The sequence below is a fragment of the Chrysochloris asiatica genome, unplaced genomic scaffold (assembly GCF_000296735.1).
Source record: "Chrysochloris asiatica unplaced genomic scaffold, ChrAsi1.0 scaffold00072, whole genome shotgun sequence".
NCBI classification, from domain to species: Eukaryota; Metazoa; Chordata; class Mammalia; order Afrosoricida; family Chrysochloridae; genus Chrysochloris; species Chrysochloris asiatica.
The window spans coordinates 13,683,359-13,701,532 of NW_006408590.1; the positions used below are offsets into that span (position 1 = coordinate 13,683,359).

General features: G+C 41.0%; 1 protein-coding gene across 1 annotated transcript in view; it reads left to right on the forward strand.

The window, feature by feature from the left end:
* The window catches only part of LOC102841736 (chromosome unknown open reading frame, human C11orf74), a 50,566-nt gene extending 32,665 nt beyond the window's left edge, over positions 1–17,901 (forward strand). Inside the window, exons 6-7 of the mRNA XM_006864915.1 lie at positions 9,117–9,259; positions 17,737–17,901. Of these exons, the coding sequence (XP_006864977.1) occupies positions 9,117–9,259; positions 17,737–17,901 (308 nt within the window). The remainder of the gene's footprint in view (positions 1–9,116; positions 9,260–17,736) is intronic.
* The last annotated feature ends 273 nt before the right edge of the window (positions 17,902–18,174 follow it).

Genomic DNA, 18,174 nt, shown 5'->3' on the forward strand with positions numbered 1-18,174 from the left:
GGTGCTTGTTAGAAATGCAAATTCCAGATTCTGACCCTTGGTCACCCTTCTGGTGCCACCCTTGTAGCACAAATTCCAGCCAAGTAGTAGGTAGATACTACCTGTCATGTGGATCATGACAAGCTATGGACAACATTGTGGAGAATGAGTATTCTGGAACACTTAATTGTGCTCATGAGGAACCTGTACATAGACCAAGAGGTAGTTGTTCAAACAGACCAAGGGAACACTGAATGGTTTAAAGGGAACACAGAATGGTTTAAAATTAGGAAAGGTGTGTGCCAGGGTTGTATTCTTTCACCATACTTATTCAATCTGTATGCTGAGCAAATAAACCAAGAAGCTGAATTATATGAAGAAAACTGTGATATCATGATTGTAGGAAGACTCATTAACAACCTGAGATATGCAAATGATAAAACCTTGCTTGCTGAAAGTGAAGAGGTCTTAAAATAGTTACTGATGAAGATCAAAGACCACAACCTTCTGTATGGCTTGCACCTCAATACAAAGAAAACAAAAATCCTCACCTTTGGACCAATAAACATCATATAAATGGAGAAAAGATTGAAGTTGTCAAAGACTTTCTTTTGCTCTGATTAACCATCAACAATCATGGAAGCAGCAGTCAAGAAATCAAACAGTATATTGCACCAGGCAAATCTGCTGCTCAAGACCTCGTTAAGTGTTGAAGAGCAAAGATGTCAGTTTGAGGACTAAGGTGCACCTGACCCAAGCTGTGGTGTTTTCAATGACCTCATATGCATGTGAAAGTTTGACAATGAATACGGAAGACTATAGAAGAAATGATACATTTGAGTTTAGTGTTGGAGGAGAATATTAAAAGTACCGTAGACTGCCAAAAGAACAAACCAATCTGTGTTGGAAGAAGTACAAGCAGAATGTTCCTTGGAAGCCAGGATGGACACACTCGTCTCTCATACATTGGACATATTATCAGGATGGACCAGTTCTTGGAGAAGGATATCATGTTTAGTAAAGTGGAGTTTCGGAGAAAAAAGAGAAAGACCCCCTCCACACCCCCCCCACCCCCCAATGAGATGGATTGGCACTGTGGCAGCAGCAATGGGCTCAGGCAGAACAATGATTGTGATGTTGGCACAGGTCCGGGCAGTGTTTTGTTCTGTTCTGAATAGGGTCACTATGAGTCAGTACCAACTTGGTGGACCTAATACAACAAGTAGGTAGATATATAGGGGGGACAACAACAGTAGTAAGGTTTGCACACCATAGAAGGTTCAGCCATTCAAAATCGAAAGGACACCATTTACCTAGGGACAAAATTCTGAAAGGCTGGAAAAGAAGGTTGAATAAAAATATGAATCATGAAGAAGTATGATAACTGATGTTACATGGAGGGGATTCCAGTCATTGAAATGAAGTAAAGTATATGATTTGTTGAACTTAAAACTCATGCTCTGCTCTATAAACCTACTCAATGCTCAATAAGATGTTAAAACAAAAGAAAATCTGATTCCTGAGTCCTGTTTCTCTAGAGAGAATCTAATTGAGGTAGTCTTGGGTGCTTTGTAGGAATCGGCTTTTTAACCAGGATCCCAGGTGATTCTGATACCGTAGGTCTCCGAGTGGTGCTTGGAGACAAATGGTTCTAGTTTGCATGTAGTTCATTTGTATTGTAACATTAATCTTCTCAAAGGACTCAAAAGTGCATGTGTTGGATTGTGATGGTTTGAATCTTCTGCCTCCTGCCTGTAATGAGGGCTGATACCAATATAAACTGACATCTCCAATGAATTGCGTGGATAAGCTCTTACCAAAATTTTATCTGATTCTTGTTATATCAGTCTTTAGCCTTTTTTAAAAACATTTTCCATTATTTTCACATTGTTTTCTATAAATACATGACTAGCTCCATTTCTTTATTTTAAAAAATTGAGTAAGAAGTGTCACTAGTGTGATTTTTCTGGAAATCAGATAACAGTCTTGCGTTTGTGTATAATTGGTTAGTCAAGACCTGCCCACATGTACAATAATGTGAAAAACCCAGGCTGAAAAGCTGCCAGGCCTCAGTGATGTATTCCAATTACCGAAAAGACCACCAGAACTTCACCGTTTTCATAATGCACAGCCTGGGTCACTTGAAAAGAAAATAATGAAATCGTCTGTGCCAAGGTGAATTTTGGTTTGGACTTAATTTGTATTGCACTTCAGGAATGTGAGCAGAAGGCCAATATTTATATCAGATGGGAAATGTGGCATTTTAAATAGGCAAGTTGCTTGTATAATTCTGGCAGCTGGGAGGCTTACTGATTCGATTATGTTGTTATTGTTTAAGCAACAGATTTGCCTTGGGCAACAAGGAAGTGGGTTGCATATTGTTTTTATGCCTTCAACTTTATTTGTTCACCTTACTCCTTTTCATAAATAGTTTCCAAGATTCAGGAGCACGATTCCGTCTCAATATTTGGTTTATCTTTCTTGGAAGCTCAGGTGGAGAGTGAAGGATTTAAAAAAAAATTTTTTTTCAGAGGAGACAACTTTGTGCAGTGGTATTAAGCAGATGTGGCATTTTAGTGCCCCAAAGTTTGGTGTCTTCTGATTATTTGACATCAAGCTAGCCACATTTTTATCTCCTTTGAGTCTGAGAGAGAGGTGGTGTTAGTGCTGTTGAGTCAGTTCCTACTCATAGTGACCCTGTATAGGGTTTCCGAGGAGCAGCTGGTGGGTTTGAACTACTGACCTTGGGGTTCACAGTCCAGTGCTGATTCTACAGCACCATGCCAGGAGTCCTTTAGATAGGGCCAGTTATCCTGAACTTAATGGAACTGAGCATTTAAGTGACTGTCGTGCCCTGACTAGCTAACCTGAGCTGTTATCCAGCAGAATTATTATTTGGGATGGTATTACTTACCATTTTTATTCTCTTCCTCTCAGTTGCCTCAGCCTGCTCGCTGGCTAAATAAATGCACATGCCATTGGCTGATTGGCTGGTGAGTGTGCTTATGCTGTGAATGACTGTCTAGGGTGAGAATGGGTGCTCTTTCCTGCGCAACCATTGGCAGCCTCAGGTGGATTTCATTTTCAAGGTCTTCAGTACTCACCACATCTACTAATGGCTAAGTGCATACAAATGGAGGTGATTAGCTGCCTCTTCCTCCCCTTTCTTCTTAGATTTAGCTTTAACCCTTTCATAACCAAGTTATTTTCTGCTTTGAATTTGTTGTTAGTACCCTGTTGTTTTTTTAAATGTTTTATTGTAAATTATGTGATAGTTTCCATGGGAGAACATTAGCTTTACATTCATCCTATTGTATATCATTTCATTGCCATGGTTACAGACCTCTACATGTATCATCAAACAACCAAAAGGTATACCCCACAAACCTGCCCTTCTGTCATCAGCACCCAGACTCTCTCCTTCTCTGGGTCTAGACTCCCCTGCTGCTCCATCTCTCCATGTCATCGTGTCTGCCTCCATCTCTGGCGTGTTTCTCTGGGTAGGGTCCCGCATTCCGCTCTACTTCCTTGATGGTCCCAGGGACCTCTGCTCCTGGACTGCAAAGTCAACCACTCCCCTCCTTTTGCTACAAAACATCTACCTTTACATTTCCAACCTTCACAGTCAGTCCTGATAGCAATTATTCACTATTTTACCACAAGAGTCCTATCCCCATCTCCTTTCATCAGCCCCACCCAGACAGATTAGATACTACTCAGTAGAGATTCTACCTTCCTCTGTGCCCTCTAGATCTAGGATCTCGCTTGAAAGCTTGTAAGCCAGTCACTTCTTGCCTTTGTAGCCCCCACATTTTGGGTAGCCAATATCCAAGTTGCCCATCCCTGTCTATCCTATGTACCAAGAGAGTGGGAATGATCCTAGCTGTAAAGATTTGTACCCTCTTTTGAACTACTGCATCCATAGGTATAGGTCAAGTTCATCAAATTGTATCAGATTGCTCTTTTCCCCCCTCTTTTTCCTTCTTCTAGTTGAGTTCTGATCATCCAGCCATTGAAACCAGGTCAAGTGGGTATTATCTGCAAGTGTGGGTGTTCTTGTGCATATGCCTTTTCTTATTATCAGCTGGATGTGTCACTGTCCACTCCAGCCCTCTGTGGCTATGTCACTGACTCTGGGCCCAGGAGTCTCCAGGTATTGCAGATCTCCACCCGGGTTCACAGGAGTCTATTGAACATTGTTGGACTTAGCTCATAGCTTCATTGTTGTTTCTCCCTCACTTCCCTGTATTGGTGACCAACATGGTCACCAGTCAGAGCACATATCTGCTTGTGTATTCCCATTGAGTCTTAGTCTTGCAAGAGGGGTTTGTTCTGAGGGGACCCGACCACTTGCCCTGATGGCTCCTGGGATAACACCTTGCTTATTCTTATAGTAGTCAGTCAGGCTGCCATTATTGTTTTGTATTTTTCCTGTTGGTCTTTCTTTCAAGAAGTATCTTCTGTTCTTCTAGCTGTTCCAGGCTGGTCTGCCTGCCCTTTCAAGTGGAAATTTCCCACCTCAGAAGATTCTGGTTGGGGTTCAGGATTCCACCTATGGGTGCCATGTGTTTTAAGGAGCTCTGGTAGATTAGTGGTTATGAGTCGTGCTGCTAACTTCAAGGTCAGCAGTTCGAAACTACCAGCTGTTCACCGGGAGAAAGATGAGGCTTTCTGCTCCCATAAAGATTACAGCCTGAGAAACCCTATATCAGGTTGCTATGAGTTCGAACCGACTCCACAGCACGCAACCATCACCACCACCATGTATTTCCATACATAGAAGGCATGCTGAAGCAAGGAGCATTTGGGAAATTTGGATACGAAGTGTGGATTTTGATACATGTTACTTGGGACTCATAACTCCCTCTAGACTCTGAGGGGGTAATAAGATTATGTGTGACAAATCTGGCCCTTTCCACTCTGGAGTAGGATTATATGGGGCACACTTGTTAATTTGGACTGTACGGAAACAGTATATGGGATCTATATGTCTCTCTGGAATCTGCATCACCGTCTGGGTCCCTTGACAGGTGCATGCAATTTTGTTGTTGTTAAGTGCTGTGGAGTCAGTTCTGACTCATAGGTTTTGACTCATAGGAACAGCTGGTGAGTTTGAACTGCTGACCTTGTGGCTCACAGTCCAGTGCCACGCCAATTTAGGGAGCCTGAAAATGCAGTAGTCATATGAATGTGGGATTGGTGCAAGAAAGGCAACTTCCAAATAATGTACAGAATCCCAAAAATAAACTTACAAAGCTTATCTATCAGTTAAAAGCCAAAAGAGACAACAGTTTTGTAAAGTCACACTTTCAGGATGTATCACTTCATAAATACACTGTAAAAACAGTAATTTGTGGTACATGCAAGTTTCTTTCGCTTCAAACAGTTATGTGGATCCCCTCCTGACAGCTGCATGTACTGTCCCTGAGGAAACAGGTGCCCAGTAAACCCCAGTGGAGCGAAAGGAAGGTGAATGCTGTAGGTCCCGTGGGTCATGAAAGGGATAAGCAACTTTAGGCAGTTTTATGCATGATCTATCATATCATAGACAGTGTTGTACTTCACGATAGATCTTGAAATGTTCTTTTTGAAGATGAATGTAATGCCATTCTTCTTCAGCTTCTCATTCCTGACACAGCAGACCATGTTGTTGTGATTATTGTTAGGTGCCATTGAGTCGGTTCTGTCTCATAGCAACCTTATGCATAACAGAATGAAACACTGCCCGGTACTGAGCCATTTTTACAGCTGTTATATTTGAGCCCATTGCTGCCGCCATTGTGTCAGTCCACCTCATCGGGGGTTTGCCTTCTTTTTGCCAACACTCCACTATAGTAAGCATGATGTCCTTTGTCAGGGATTGGTCTCTCCTGATAAAATGTCTGAAGTATGACAGACAAAGTTTTAGCATTCTGGCTGCACTTCTCCCAACACAGATTTGTTTGTTCCCTGGCAGTCTATGGTACTTTTAATATTCTTCTCCAGTACCATAATTCAGATGCTTCTATGGTCCTCCTTATTCATTGTCCAACTTTCACATGTGTATGAGGTGATTGAAAATACCATGGCTTGGGTTAGTTGTTTCTTTAGTCTTCAGACTCACATCTTTGCTCTTGAACTCTTTAAAAAGGTCTTGTGCAGCAGATATGCCTAATGCATTATGTTTTCTGATTTCTTGACTGCTGCTTCCATGAGTGTTAATTGTGGATCCAAGCAAAATGAAGTCTTTGACTATACACCTAACCTAGCACTTGGGTAAAAACGGAGCCATGACTGTTCAGTTCCAGACCTGAAGGGTGACCAAAGGCCACAATTTCAGTAAGCCCATTAAAAAAATGAGTTTTGTTCCATATCTTCTACTCTATCCAGGGCCTTCAAGTGTGATTCCTATTTCTTTCAGAACAGTTGGTAGTTTTTCGGGTTTCAGAGCCATGGAGACTGATGTTCATGTCCTCCATTAGTCCATTGGACTAACTGATTCCAAGAATCTTCAATTATCATACTTTTCTTATCCATATAAATTTCAGCCTTTAACATGTTTTTGTCGACTTTAGAGGTAGAAGTCATTCAGTTTTGTTCTTGGTTATTTCCTTGAGTTATGCACAAGTCTTGTCTCTGTGACAGTGTTTAGTTCTTGAAGGCAAGGACTGTACTTATTTCACATCATCCAAAGTCTCAGATGGTCAGGTGGATTCTTGATACTTGCTGTTCAGTTTAAAAGTTGAGATGCAGAAAATACATTTCCTCTTCATGTTTGTTGAGAATTTACTATGTATAAGGGGCTGTGGCTGGCACTGGTGCCGTTGGCTTGTACAGTGAAGAAACCAATAACAAGAATTTTAAATGTGGAGAATATCATGTCTAATTTTTTGAAAAAATTGTTTCTATGGCAATGGACATTGTATGAAGGAAACAATTTTGGTTAAATTTTCTACTTCTTTTGCAAGCAAATAGATTAGAGAGGTGAAGAGTTTCTGTGCAGGAGGTATACAGCTGTCCTCCTTACTGTCCGTGATGGTTTTCAATAGTCCTGAGGGCAGAATCAGTTTGGGTTTCACATTTGAATTGATGTTTATACTGGCGGCCAATGGGTCTCTTCGGTACTGGTTTTGACAGAGAGACCTGACCCTAGGCCGGGTGTAGGCAGTTCCACCAGGGAACTCGGTAAGGGAGTTCTGCCTGAAACTCTCAAGTTGGTGCAATAGACAACCAACCTTTCCCCTAACCACAGTGGATCAGCAAATATGACCTCTCTGGATACAGCATGCTTTACAAGGGTATTGAACACTGAATAACCATGCCAGTGTGCTAGAGGAGGGACATTTCTGAGTCCTGAATTTGGATGTGTAATGTAATAGATATAAACAAAATATGTAATTAAAATGCTTATCTAAAAGCAAAGGTTCTTAATGTGACATTGTGGGCTAAGAGCATGGGCTCCGCCACATTGTTTGTAGTTGTGGGCTTTTGAGTCAGGCTGCTTCCTGTGTGCTTAGAGCTGGTTACCTCCTTAATGGGAACCCAGAGAGCTGTGGGGAGGAGTGGCTGAGTTGATGCACATATGGTGTTGGGTACTAATGTGTTGGCTATTATTGTTTTTATTTCTGCCGATTAATTAGATCATATTCTAAGATTTCAATAACTAATAGTAGTAGAACTCCCTTCTTTGCTATCCACCCCATTCAGATTCCTGGTTTCTAAGCTGTCTGACTTTGTTCTCTTGCTAGAGTCTAAGAATTCTGTAATTATGTTGTTGCTTGTGAAGGTGATATTTGCAGTGCTGTGAGAGATGCATTTCAAATAAGTTTCAGTTTTTGAATACCAATACCTGCTCAGTTATCTCCTTATATTGCTGCCATTGGCAACAGCCATGGCATGCCTGTTGCTAATTAATCACTTCTACTGAGAACTTAATTAGTGGCTTAATTAGGATCATCATTGAGTAGCAGGCTGCAGCATCCTGAGCCAACTGCAAGTTATTGGCTAGCTCCAGCAAGCCCTTCTGGTCCTGTGAAAACTTAGATGAAGGGGAAAGCCTGTTGTGCTTCTATCTTCTTGCTTGGTCCACTTTTGAGGAAAGCTCTGGGAGATCACTAGTTGGCTGTGATACATCTTTATCTATCACACATGCAAAACTAAGGAAGCATATTCACTTATAATAAATGGATCAACCTGGAAACCCAGATTGCTTATTGAATGCTTATGATTGTGCTAAACAAGCTGGAACGTGTTGTTGTTGTTGTTTGCAACGGTTGCAGATCAGACCATGCATTCTGATTATGACGGAGTATATTTTTTCTCTGCTGAAAGCTACTTTCCCTCTGGCATCATTGTTTTTTAGTATGTATATATATGAAATATTGGAGTCCTCGTGTGGCACTGTGAGTTAATGTGCCAGACTGCAAAGCCATTTGAACTGCAAGATCGGTGGTCAAGCTCACTAGCTGCTCCTCGGAAATCCTATACAGGGTTGCTATGGGTCGGAACCGACTCGATGGCATTTAACAACAACATATGAAATATGGCCATATTGTTACAGTATGAAATTATCACTCTCTTTTCTTTCTCTTCACCCCTCAGGAAAATATGAGAAAATGAGGCAAAAGTAGCATCTTTTTGCTTTATTTTCTTACAGAAGTAGGAATTGAGTGGAAGGTGAGAGGTATGATGAATCTAGTCCTGCAAGCAGTATTTCTGCCAGACCTCTTGGGTAGAATGCAACTTTGTAATAGTTAGGTAAAAATAAATGCACCCAGGCTTCTATTTTACAGAAAAGAAAATTACGTGAGTCATGTTCTCAAGTAAGCACAAAAATCTCTCCAAAGATTTTTGGAAAGCTGGTTCTGACTCATGGTGATCCCATGTGAGTCAAAGAAGGACTGCTCCATAGAGTTTTCATGGCTGTGACGTTTTGGAAGCAGATCACCAGGTTTTCTTCTGAGCTACGTCCAAGTGGGTTTGAACCACCAACCTTTCAGTTAGTAGCTATGTTTGTTCCACCTAGACAGGCACTATGAAATGGGCCTGTGTTTCTTTTTCTTTTCTTTTTTTTTTTAAACCATTGCAGAGTTTTAGATGATTATGATCAATTTGTGAGCTTGGTGAAAAGATCAAATGAAGTATTTTGTATCCAACAGATTTGCTGCTGCTCCTTCCTGGAGAAGTGGAACAGGACATGCGCGATGATGCTCCTTCTTGCATGCCTTCAGCGGGCCAGCTTCTTACCCCTGAAGTCATGCCGAGGACCACCACAAGTGGAGCTGGCAAACCAATGGAAGAGGTACTGCACAAACTTGATTCACAAACTTGTAACTTGTCCTTTCTGAGAAATGGTACCTGGCCCATGTGCTTTTATCTTTTTTTCGGAATTGGGAAACTTAGAATTCAAGTTGCTTAGTTGGAGCCTCTTACCGCCATCCATCAGTAGCATGTATCTTCCTGTTTACACATATAGAGCAAGTATGCTTTTATGAGGAATCATTTGTTTTATGGTAGGCTACACAGCCTGACAACGCTACCTGGGACAAAGCAATAGACAGGGTGGGCACTTTTCTCACCTCTTGCAGTCTGCACTGGCCCCTTTTTTCTTCACATGGTTGATCATCAGGTCCTATGAACCTTTTGTATTAGTTAGGGTATGGCCAGCTTACCTTACCTTAACTATTCTGTAACAGGGAATCCCAGTAATACTTCAGTGGCTGCAGGGAGACAGAGGTGTAGTTCTCTTGGGTAACAGTCTGAGGAGAATGTTTTCCTGGGACCTGGCAGCCCTGCCCCTTCTCTGTGGGTGTCCACTGCTCCTGAGGGTGCTGTCCTCATCTGATATTCCAAGCCAGGTCAGTGTCAATCTGAAGTGAAAGGGGCTAAGGACATGGGGACAGCATACTCCCCTAGGACTGAGGACTCAGGACCCTTCATTTAGCTCATGTTTCATTGGCGCTATACCAACATAGTCATATGTTCATATCTAGCCACCAAGGCGTCTGCCATCTAGACATGGGTTTCAAAAGCAGGAGAAGATGGTGTCCCTGCTACACCGCTGCCCTCCCAGATGCTCAACTTAAAAGTCATCTTTGGCCATCATTTTGCAACTTTTCTACATGCACATTGGTGACTACAGAAACCAGTAGGCATAGCCACTTTTCTTTGTGCTTTTTGGATTATAAATTGCTTTCTCTGAGTAGTAAGAAGCTAAAAGTGCAAAGTTACTTTTAGCAGGACCCAGCTTATTTATTGTCTGTCATTGAATGGTGATGATTACTATGATGTTGTTGTTAGGTGCTGTCCGGTTGGTTCTGACTAACAGGACGAAACACTGCTGGGACCTGCGGCACCCTTACAGTCGTTGCTATATTTGGACTCATTCCTGCCACCACTTTGCCAGTTCATCTCCTGGAGGAGCTTCCTTTTCATAGAGCCTCCACTTTACCAAGCATGATGTCCTTCTCCAGGGACTGGTTCCTCCTGTTACTCTAGCTAAAGCACATGAGATGAAGTTTTTCCAGCCTCACTTCTAAGGAGCATTCTGGCTATACTTTTTCCAAGACAGATTTGTGTGCTCTTCTGGCAGTCCATGTAATCATCAGTATTCTTTGTCAACACCATATTTCACCAGCCTTCAGTGTTTCTTATTCATTATTCAAAAATCTTTGGAAAGATTTTTGTCCTTACTTGAGAACATGACTCACGTAATTAATTGTCTTTTCTATAAAACGGAAGCCTGCGTGCATTTGTTTTTACCTAACTTTTACAAAGCTGCATTCTACCCTAGATTCATCATGCTTCGCACCATATGGGGCAGGTTAGGATCCATGGCTTGAGTTGGGTACACCTGGGCCTCAAGTGACATCTTTGCTTTTAACACTTTAAAGAGGTCTCTTGCAGCAGATTTGCCCAAGGCAGTATGTCTGCACTTCTATAAAATGACTTTAATTGATGGGTTAACAAAAGCAGAATGATTCCTGGAAATTTTCAAATTGCCTGTAAGTTGAAGCCCTTGTATGTATGATTATATCTTTAAAAGGAATATAAATTCCTTTTAAAAAATGTGAATATTTTTACAAGGTTGAAATCAAAATTATATGAACGATGTTTGAGTGAGCGAACCCACAAATCAGAGATGGGTAAATATATATGTATATATATATTTTATATCCCTAGCAAAATAGTTGGGGTTTTTAATTGCTAATCATTGTTTTCAGAACTGTTTACAGTCACAATACTGTACCAACTCCTCCTTAGCTTAATAGTATTATTTTAAAGCACCACCCAATTCCAGTCAAAGAATATAATCAGCCTCCAGCCATGTGTCCTGTAAACGTTTATCCAAAGGGCTCTTTCTGGGCTAGAAATGGTAGTTGCTTCCTTGTGACTTCAGTCTCCAAAGATGCAAATCTATCCTGGATGCCCTGGCTCTCTCTTAATTGTCCATTGAGGATGGATCAACTTTATATCAATTGGACCAATTTAGTTTTTTATCTAATTTGATCATTGTCTTTATGTATGTGTATGTTTCCTTTAGAGTCATACATTTCCAAAGAACTTTTTACTTTATATTTGTGAATAACTTCTTGCTTTGGTTACTCTATGTTTTGAACAACTTCATAGAAAAACGTTCCCAATTAAGAAGATGTTTTTTTGTTTTTGTTTTTTGATATTTTAAGAGGTGATCTCTTGTTCTTGCAATCATAATAGACTCTAAAAACTTTTACCTATAAAGACGGTTTATTTACCATATTACTTTGTAAGAGAGCCTGCGGCTGAATGCTGCTCTTATTGAATTGAGCATTAAGCTGTGTTTTCTTTAATTTGCCAGTGTGGCATTATGAATAAAAATAATTTCTCCTTCAACAGTCTCTCTGCTAGAATAAGTCACATGAGCAATTTTAAGGACACTAGCAGTTTTGTAATAGTGTACAAACTCTATTCCCTAAGAGACTACAAAAAGATTTCAATTAGATTTGATATTAGACACCTGAAATCCACATATTTTTCTCAGTTCCTTAGGCAAAAATAACAAGTTAATAACTTAATTCACAGTTGCTTTTTGTTTAGTAGCAGGGGATTTGTGTTCCATCGCACAAATTCTTCTCTTTGAAATAAATCAGAATTTTAGTTTGTAATCTAATGGGTAGCTTAAAAACCTAAGATGAACCTAACTTGAAATAAGAGAATTCCCTAAACTTGCCACAACTGTCAAGAGCTGAACTACATAGAGATGCAGCCTGTCTGTATTGGCCTGTAACAACAGGATGTGTAATATTAGCATATTCTTTTAAGGAAAATAGTTGTTAATCATTTTAACATCCCCTTTGATTTATTATACTCCCTTTCTCCAGTCAGGCAGGGTGACCATATTTTGTCGTAACCACTTTCTATTTAAGACCAACAGGAGTCTCACTCGCTCTTCCTTTGTCATTGGGAGAAACCACAGTGATATTTTCTAAATTGGACTTTACCAGTCATATCACTTTGAATGACATGCATGTCCCATGTTCTGGACAACTTGAGATTCATTCATGTGTGTCTTCATAAGCTTACTTACTAAAATGCAATAAAGTCAGAACTAATGCTAAGCACAATACCAGGCATATGAGACATAGGGGGTCTCCAAAAAATTCATGCAGTCCAGAATTCCGTTGTGTCATGATCTTTTTGAAGCCTCCTCGTATTATGCCTCGTACATAGTAGTAATACAATAAGTATTTACTGAATGGACAAATCAGCCCGCTACTTACTGGGACTGGATTTCTCATATAGTAATTTGGTTGTTGTTGTTGTTGTTAAGTGCCTTCGAGTCGGTTCCGACCCATAGCGACCCTGTACAGGGTTTCCGAGGGTGTAAATCTTTACGGGAGCAGAAAGCCTCATCTTTCTCCCGCGGAGTGGCTGGTAGTTTCGAACCACTGACCTTAAGGTTCGCAGCCCGATTCGTAACCACTACGCTACCAGAGCAATTTGGTAGGCATCTTTTTTTTCTTTGTCTCTTTGCTGCTTCACTCCCCTCAACATGTAAACACGTTCAAGTCTCCCCCGTCATGAACAAAATGAAAAAAACAAAACAAAAAAACCCAACAGGAGAAAACCCAACCTTTGACCCCCTCTGTGGCTACTATCTATTTTCTCTCCTCTTATCATCCAGACTTCATAAAGCCTTAGGCTCTGTGTTACCTTCCTTCTCTGTGCTTCCTTCTCCTTCATTCCCCATTCAGTAGACAACAAAATGTCCTTGGCTCCAATCACTTGACTATTTCAAATAAGGGTGCCAGTTACATGATAATTATGAAATCCAGTGGGTACTCTTCAGTCTTTATTTTAATGACTCTCTTGGCTGTGTTTGATGTCTTTGATCCCTCTTCCTCCTCTGACACTGGCTTCCAATTGGCTCTTTTCCTTTGGTTCTTGGTGTGTTTTTCTGTTTGCTTTACCCTACTTCTTATGGAGTTACTTCCTTCATCCATCTTCTGAGTTGGAGCTTCTTAGCGTTCCATGATTAGCACATGGTTCTTCCCAACCTACATACTTAACTCCTTTTTCACCTTCAAATTATTAGCATTTCCACTTAGGTCACCAAATCTGTGTCTCTAGCTTCATATCATTTGGTGAGCCTCAAGCATGTGTATTCATTTGCCTGTTGGCTGTCTCCACCTGGAATCACCCAGCTACCATAAATTCAGCACGTTAAAAACAGAACTTACCTTCCCCTGCATTTGCTTCTACATCCTCCCCCTTTCCCTTACCATTTCCAGCCAGTCATGGAGTGCTGCCAACTTACCCTCCAAATTGTTTTGAAATCTCTGCTACCAGTATTTTGTTCTCATTTTTTCTTGTCTGGGCTGCTTCACCAGTCTACAAATTGCTCTCCTAACTCCAGTCTCATCCCCTTCAAGTTTATGTTCAAGGATGAACATATTGTCTCATGCTTTCTTTTTAATCATCAATGTGCTCCATCTAGATCTAACCTCTTAAGACAGCAGGGCATCTATTTGTTTGGTACCTAGCTGAGTCCCTGAGTTGTACAAATGGCTGCTAGCTGGAAGGTTGGAGGGTCTAGTCCATCTGAGAAGAAAGGCTTGGTGTTCTACTTCTGAAAACTCAGCCATTGAAGACCTCGTGGGACACAATAGTTCTGCTATGACACACATGGGGTCACCATGAGTCAGAATAGACTTGTCAGCAGCAACTGGGGATGTCTCCAGCGCTTCAGATGGTGCCTGTAGGTGCTTAGTAATAATCAGAATCAATGAAGCACTTTATATGAAGTGCATAGATGGCCCTAAGAAGCTCCAACTCAGAAAGTGGATAAAGGAAGTAACTCCAAAAGAAGTAGGGTAAAGCAAACAGAAAAATACACCAAGAACCAAAGGAAAAGAGCCAATTGGAAGCCAGTGTCAGAGGAGGAAGAGTGATCAAAGACATCAAACACAGCCAAGAGAGTCATTAAAATAAAGACTGAAGAGTACCCACTGAATTTAACAATTTCAAAAACTCTTCAGTAGCTTTCCATTGTCTCCGGTATAAATGATATAAAAGGTCCAATTTGATCTGGCACCAACTTCATCTCTTGCTCTTCTCCACCTTCTTACACTTTAAGTCTAACAGCCCTGAGCTGTTTACAAATCCACACGTGTGAAATTATGTATCTTATTTCCTCCATCTGAAAAGCACATACCCAGTATCTAATACATAGTAAACAACAACATGTATTGATTGACTATGAAGGGGAAGAAGGAAGGTATGTGGGGCTTGTCTGTGGTATGGAGGGAGTGTGGGACCTACTATGGTATTGGATCTTTAGCACAGCACAGCGATTTGTCTAGTTTTTAAGTTGCATTCCAGCCTCATTGGGAGGTGGGGGAGGCAAAAGTTACTCCATCTGGTGAGCGTGACTGGTAAGGTCTAGGCAGCTTTTAAGGACAACGAAGTCCTAGTGGAGTGGGCCCACATGAAGCTCAGTAGACATATGGGCTCCAAACCAGTGGTTGTGGAGTTGATTGTGACCCACGGCAAGCCTGTGAGCACTGGAGTAGAACTGTGCTCCGGGAAGTTTCCAACGGCAGAGTTTTCGGAAGTAGATTGAAAGATCTTTCTTCTAAGGCCACACCTGTGTGGACTTGAACCGCCAACCTTTTAGGTTACCCAGGCATAAAAGGGCAACAAGCCTAGCTTCAGCTTGGTACCAATAGTAGGGATGGGGCTCCTTCTCAGACCCTTCCAGGAGCAGCGAAAACTGGTTCAGGCTTGTCTTGGAGACACCAAGTTGGATTTTATGTTCAAGAGATGAACATACTGTCTCATGTTTTGTTTTGTTGTGTTTTTTTTTCATTTGCTCCTATCTTTCCAGTATTGTCCCATTGTCACTTTGGCTGTGATGATGATGAATGTCATTTCACAAAGTGATCAAAATGTATAGATCAGTCCTCTCCACACTGATGTGCTTCCTGCATACAGACGCTCTTTGAAAGAGCCTCAAGTCCAATTTAATGATGGGCCAGAGGACTTGCTCATCTTCTTCAGAAAAAGGTTTTTTCTCCCAAAGATTTTTGACTTAGCTTTGTCAAAATTTCAATGTTGATTTTTGCTGGTATTTTTGTTGAGAAGGTGAAACTATCTGAATCAGATAATCCTGGATTCAGTGTTGTTATTTGACTAACTTTGTAGCCTCAGACAAGTTACTTAGCCTTTCAGAGCTTTGTAAAATGGAGCGTATGACCCACTGGGTGCATACTGGGTTGTTTGAAGATTAGCACTAATGTCTGAATGGTTCCTAACCCTGTGTCTGATACATGGTGGGTTTGCAATGACAGTGCCCTCATTTTCATTGTCAGGAAAGTACTTGAGATCTTTATAATAGAGGAAATGATTGAGTCTCTGAAATTTGTTTCTTGATGATTTTATTCAGAGAAGCTGTGAGATGACTGGGTGTTGTAGCACTACATGCTGAACCACAGGGCATAACTTGCTGAACAGATGATGTCATAATGTAGCTGTAGCTATCTGTCTTTCTGTCTGTCTCTCTGTAGGAGATTTACTTCAAGGAAATGGTTCAGGCAATTGTAAGGCTGTTGTTTAGTGGCATCGAGTCAGTTCCAACTCATCACGACCCTGTATAGGGTTTCCAAGGCTGTAAATCTTTGAGGGAGCAGAGAACCTCATCCTTTTCCTGTGGAGCAATTAGTGGGCTCAAACTGCTGACCTTGTGGTTCGCAGTCCAGTGCTTATCTTACTGAGCCACCATGCTCCCCAGTTGTGGGGTGGGCAAGCCCGGAATCTAGGTCAGGTGGCAGTCTGGAAGCGACACTTGGCTCACAGAACTGCAGGTTGTCTACTGGAGCGGTTTGCAGGCTGGCATCCCAGGGGGGCAGGAGGAGCGCAGCAGGGTTGAGAGATTGAGTTTTGTCAGAACATTCATTTGTGTTCTGGAGGCAGGCAACACCCCCAAGGAGACACCCTTTTTAACTGATTGGCTGATCATATCAGATCACATGAAGGAAGGTGATCACATTATATTATGGAAGAGCAACCATTCCATGTCTGCCAAAGCACTGAGACTCAGATCCATAGCCAAGTTGAGGGGCATATGTATTTTCTGTGATTTCTTTTTCATTTTTAGTACCAGCACATTGTGTCTGAGCTGTGTGCTTCATTTTCATGAACCTTGCAAAAGCCACGCAATGAGATCATCTTCCATGCGAGACTATTTAAAGCTGATTATAACTTCAGGTCATTTTTTTCATTCTTGCATAAACTATAGTTTTCAATTATTTCAGCATCACCATATGTATTATAGAGCTACTTCAGAGGTGCTGGACGATTTCATTCTATCACACACCATTTGCTTTTGGAGAGGCTTTTTAGGGGGTGATACAATAAGATTAAAGGCTTTCACTTTTTGTTTGTTAGAAAATATGCTTTTTTACCTGCCTTCTTTTAGGAGATCTTTAAAAATCATGGCTTATGAATAAATATAATATTATTGCATTTTTCCTGTTGCTCTGACTTGTAGATAAGCTCTATAATATTTATTCAGTTCTTGGTATGAAAAAACAGATCCTGGGCTTTTAAATTTAAGGTGATACTATGTGTTTTAAGGAGTCCTGGTGTGGGACTGTGGGTTAATTTGCGCTGGACTGCAAAGTCGATTTGAACCGCAAGGTTGGTGGTTCAAGCTCACCAGCTGCTCCTCAGAAGTCCTATAGGGTCTCAGTGGGTGAGAACTGACTCAACGACACTTAACAACAGCTGCATGTGTTTTAATTCCTATCTTTATGGCCTAAGACTTACAGGTATTATCTGAAGGCATATATGAAGTGCAGAGTATTTTTATCTTTGAAAATTTTCATTGGTGAAAGAAAGTATGTGATCAAATGTATTTTAAATGGATGGAAGTCTCAAATCTTTTTATATTTTACTCCATATAGCCCTTGGTTTCTCGATATGTCTCTAGCCCTGACACTGCAAGGGGGAAAACTGTAACGAATGGTGTGCATGGAAAACTTTCTGATTCTTGCCTTGAGCAAAATTAGTTAATTATATTCATTCAGATGCAGCATGATACAAATGGGGTATATTAAGAGGCTTCAATTAGGTCAAATTGAATAATTGAATTTATTCTTTTACTTAAAAACAGCTTAATCAGCTGAGAGTGCTGAAGTCTAAAAACAGCTTAATTCATTATTTATGGGGAGTTTATGTTTTCGATTGTATCTTCACTGAAATGATTGTGTGTGCTTTTTCCTCCTTTCTTACCTCTTACAGTGTCTGGGAGATGAAGTTCAGCCCTTCTCACTTGATGAAGAATTTGATTATGACAATGTGACGCTAACCCCTAAGTTCACTTCTGCAGAAATAAACACCATTAAACAGCTCTCTCAGAAAAAGAATGAGAACACCAACACAGACTTAGAGGGACCCCAGAACTGATTCACTAAGACATCTTTGTATTTATTTCTGTTTTGCTCTTTTTCAAGAAGAATCCGAATCAACTATGCAGCTGTATTCTTTGTGTCATTTTGTATTCCTTCAGCAGTGTCATGTGTCAGTGACCAGCAGGCATGACGAGGTCTCTCTTTACAGAGATCTTCGGTTCCAGGTGTTGCTGCATCTCATGATTGGTTGCAATGATGGAGGTAGAAAATGGGACAGAAGGCAACAGCTATTGAAGGGTCCATTTGGATGAGAGTGTTGTTTTAGATG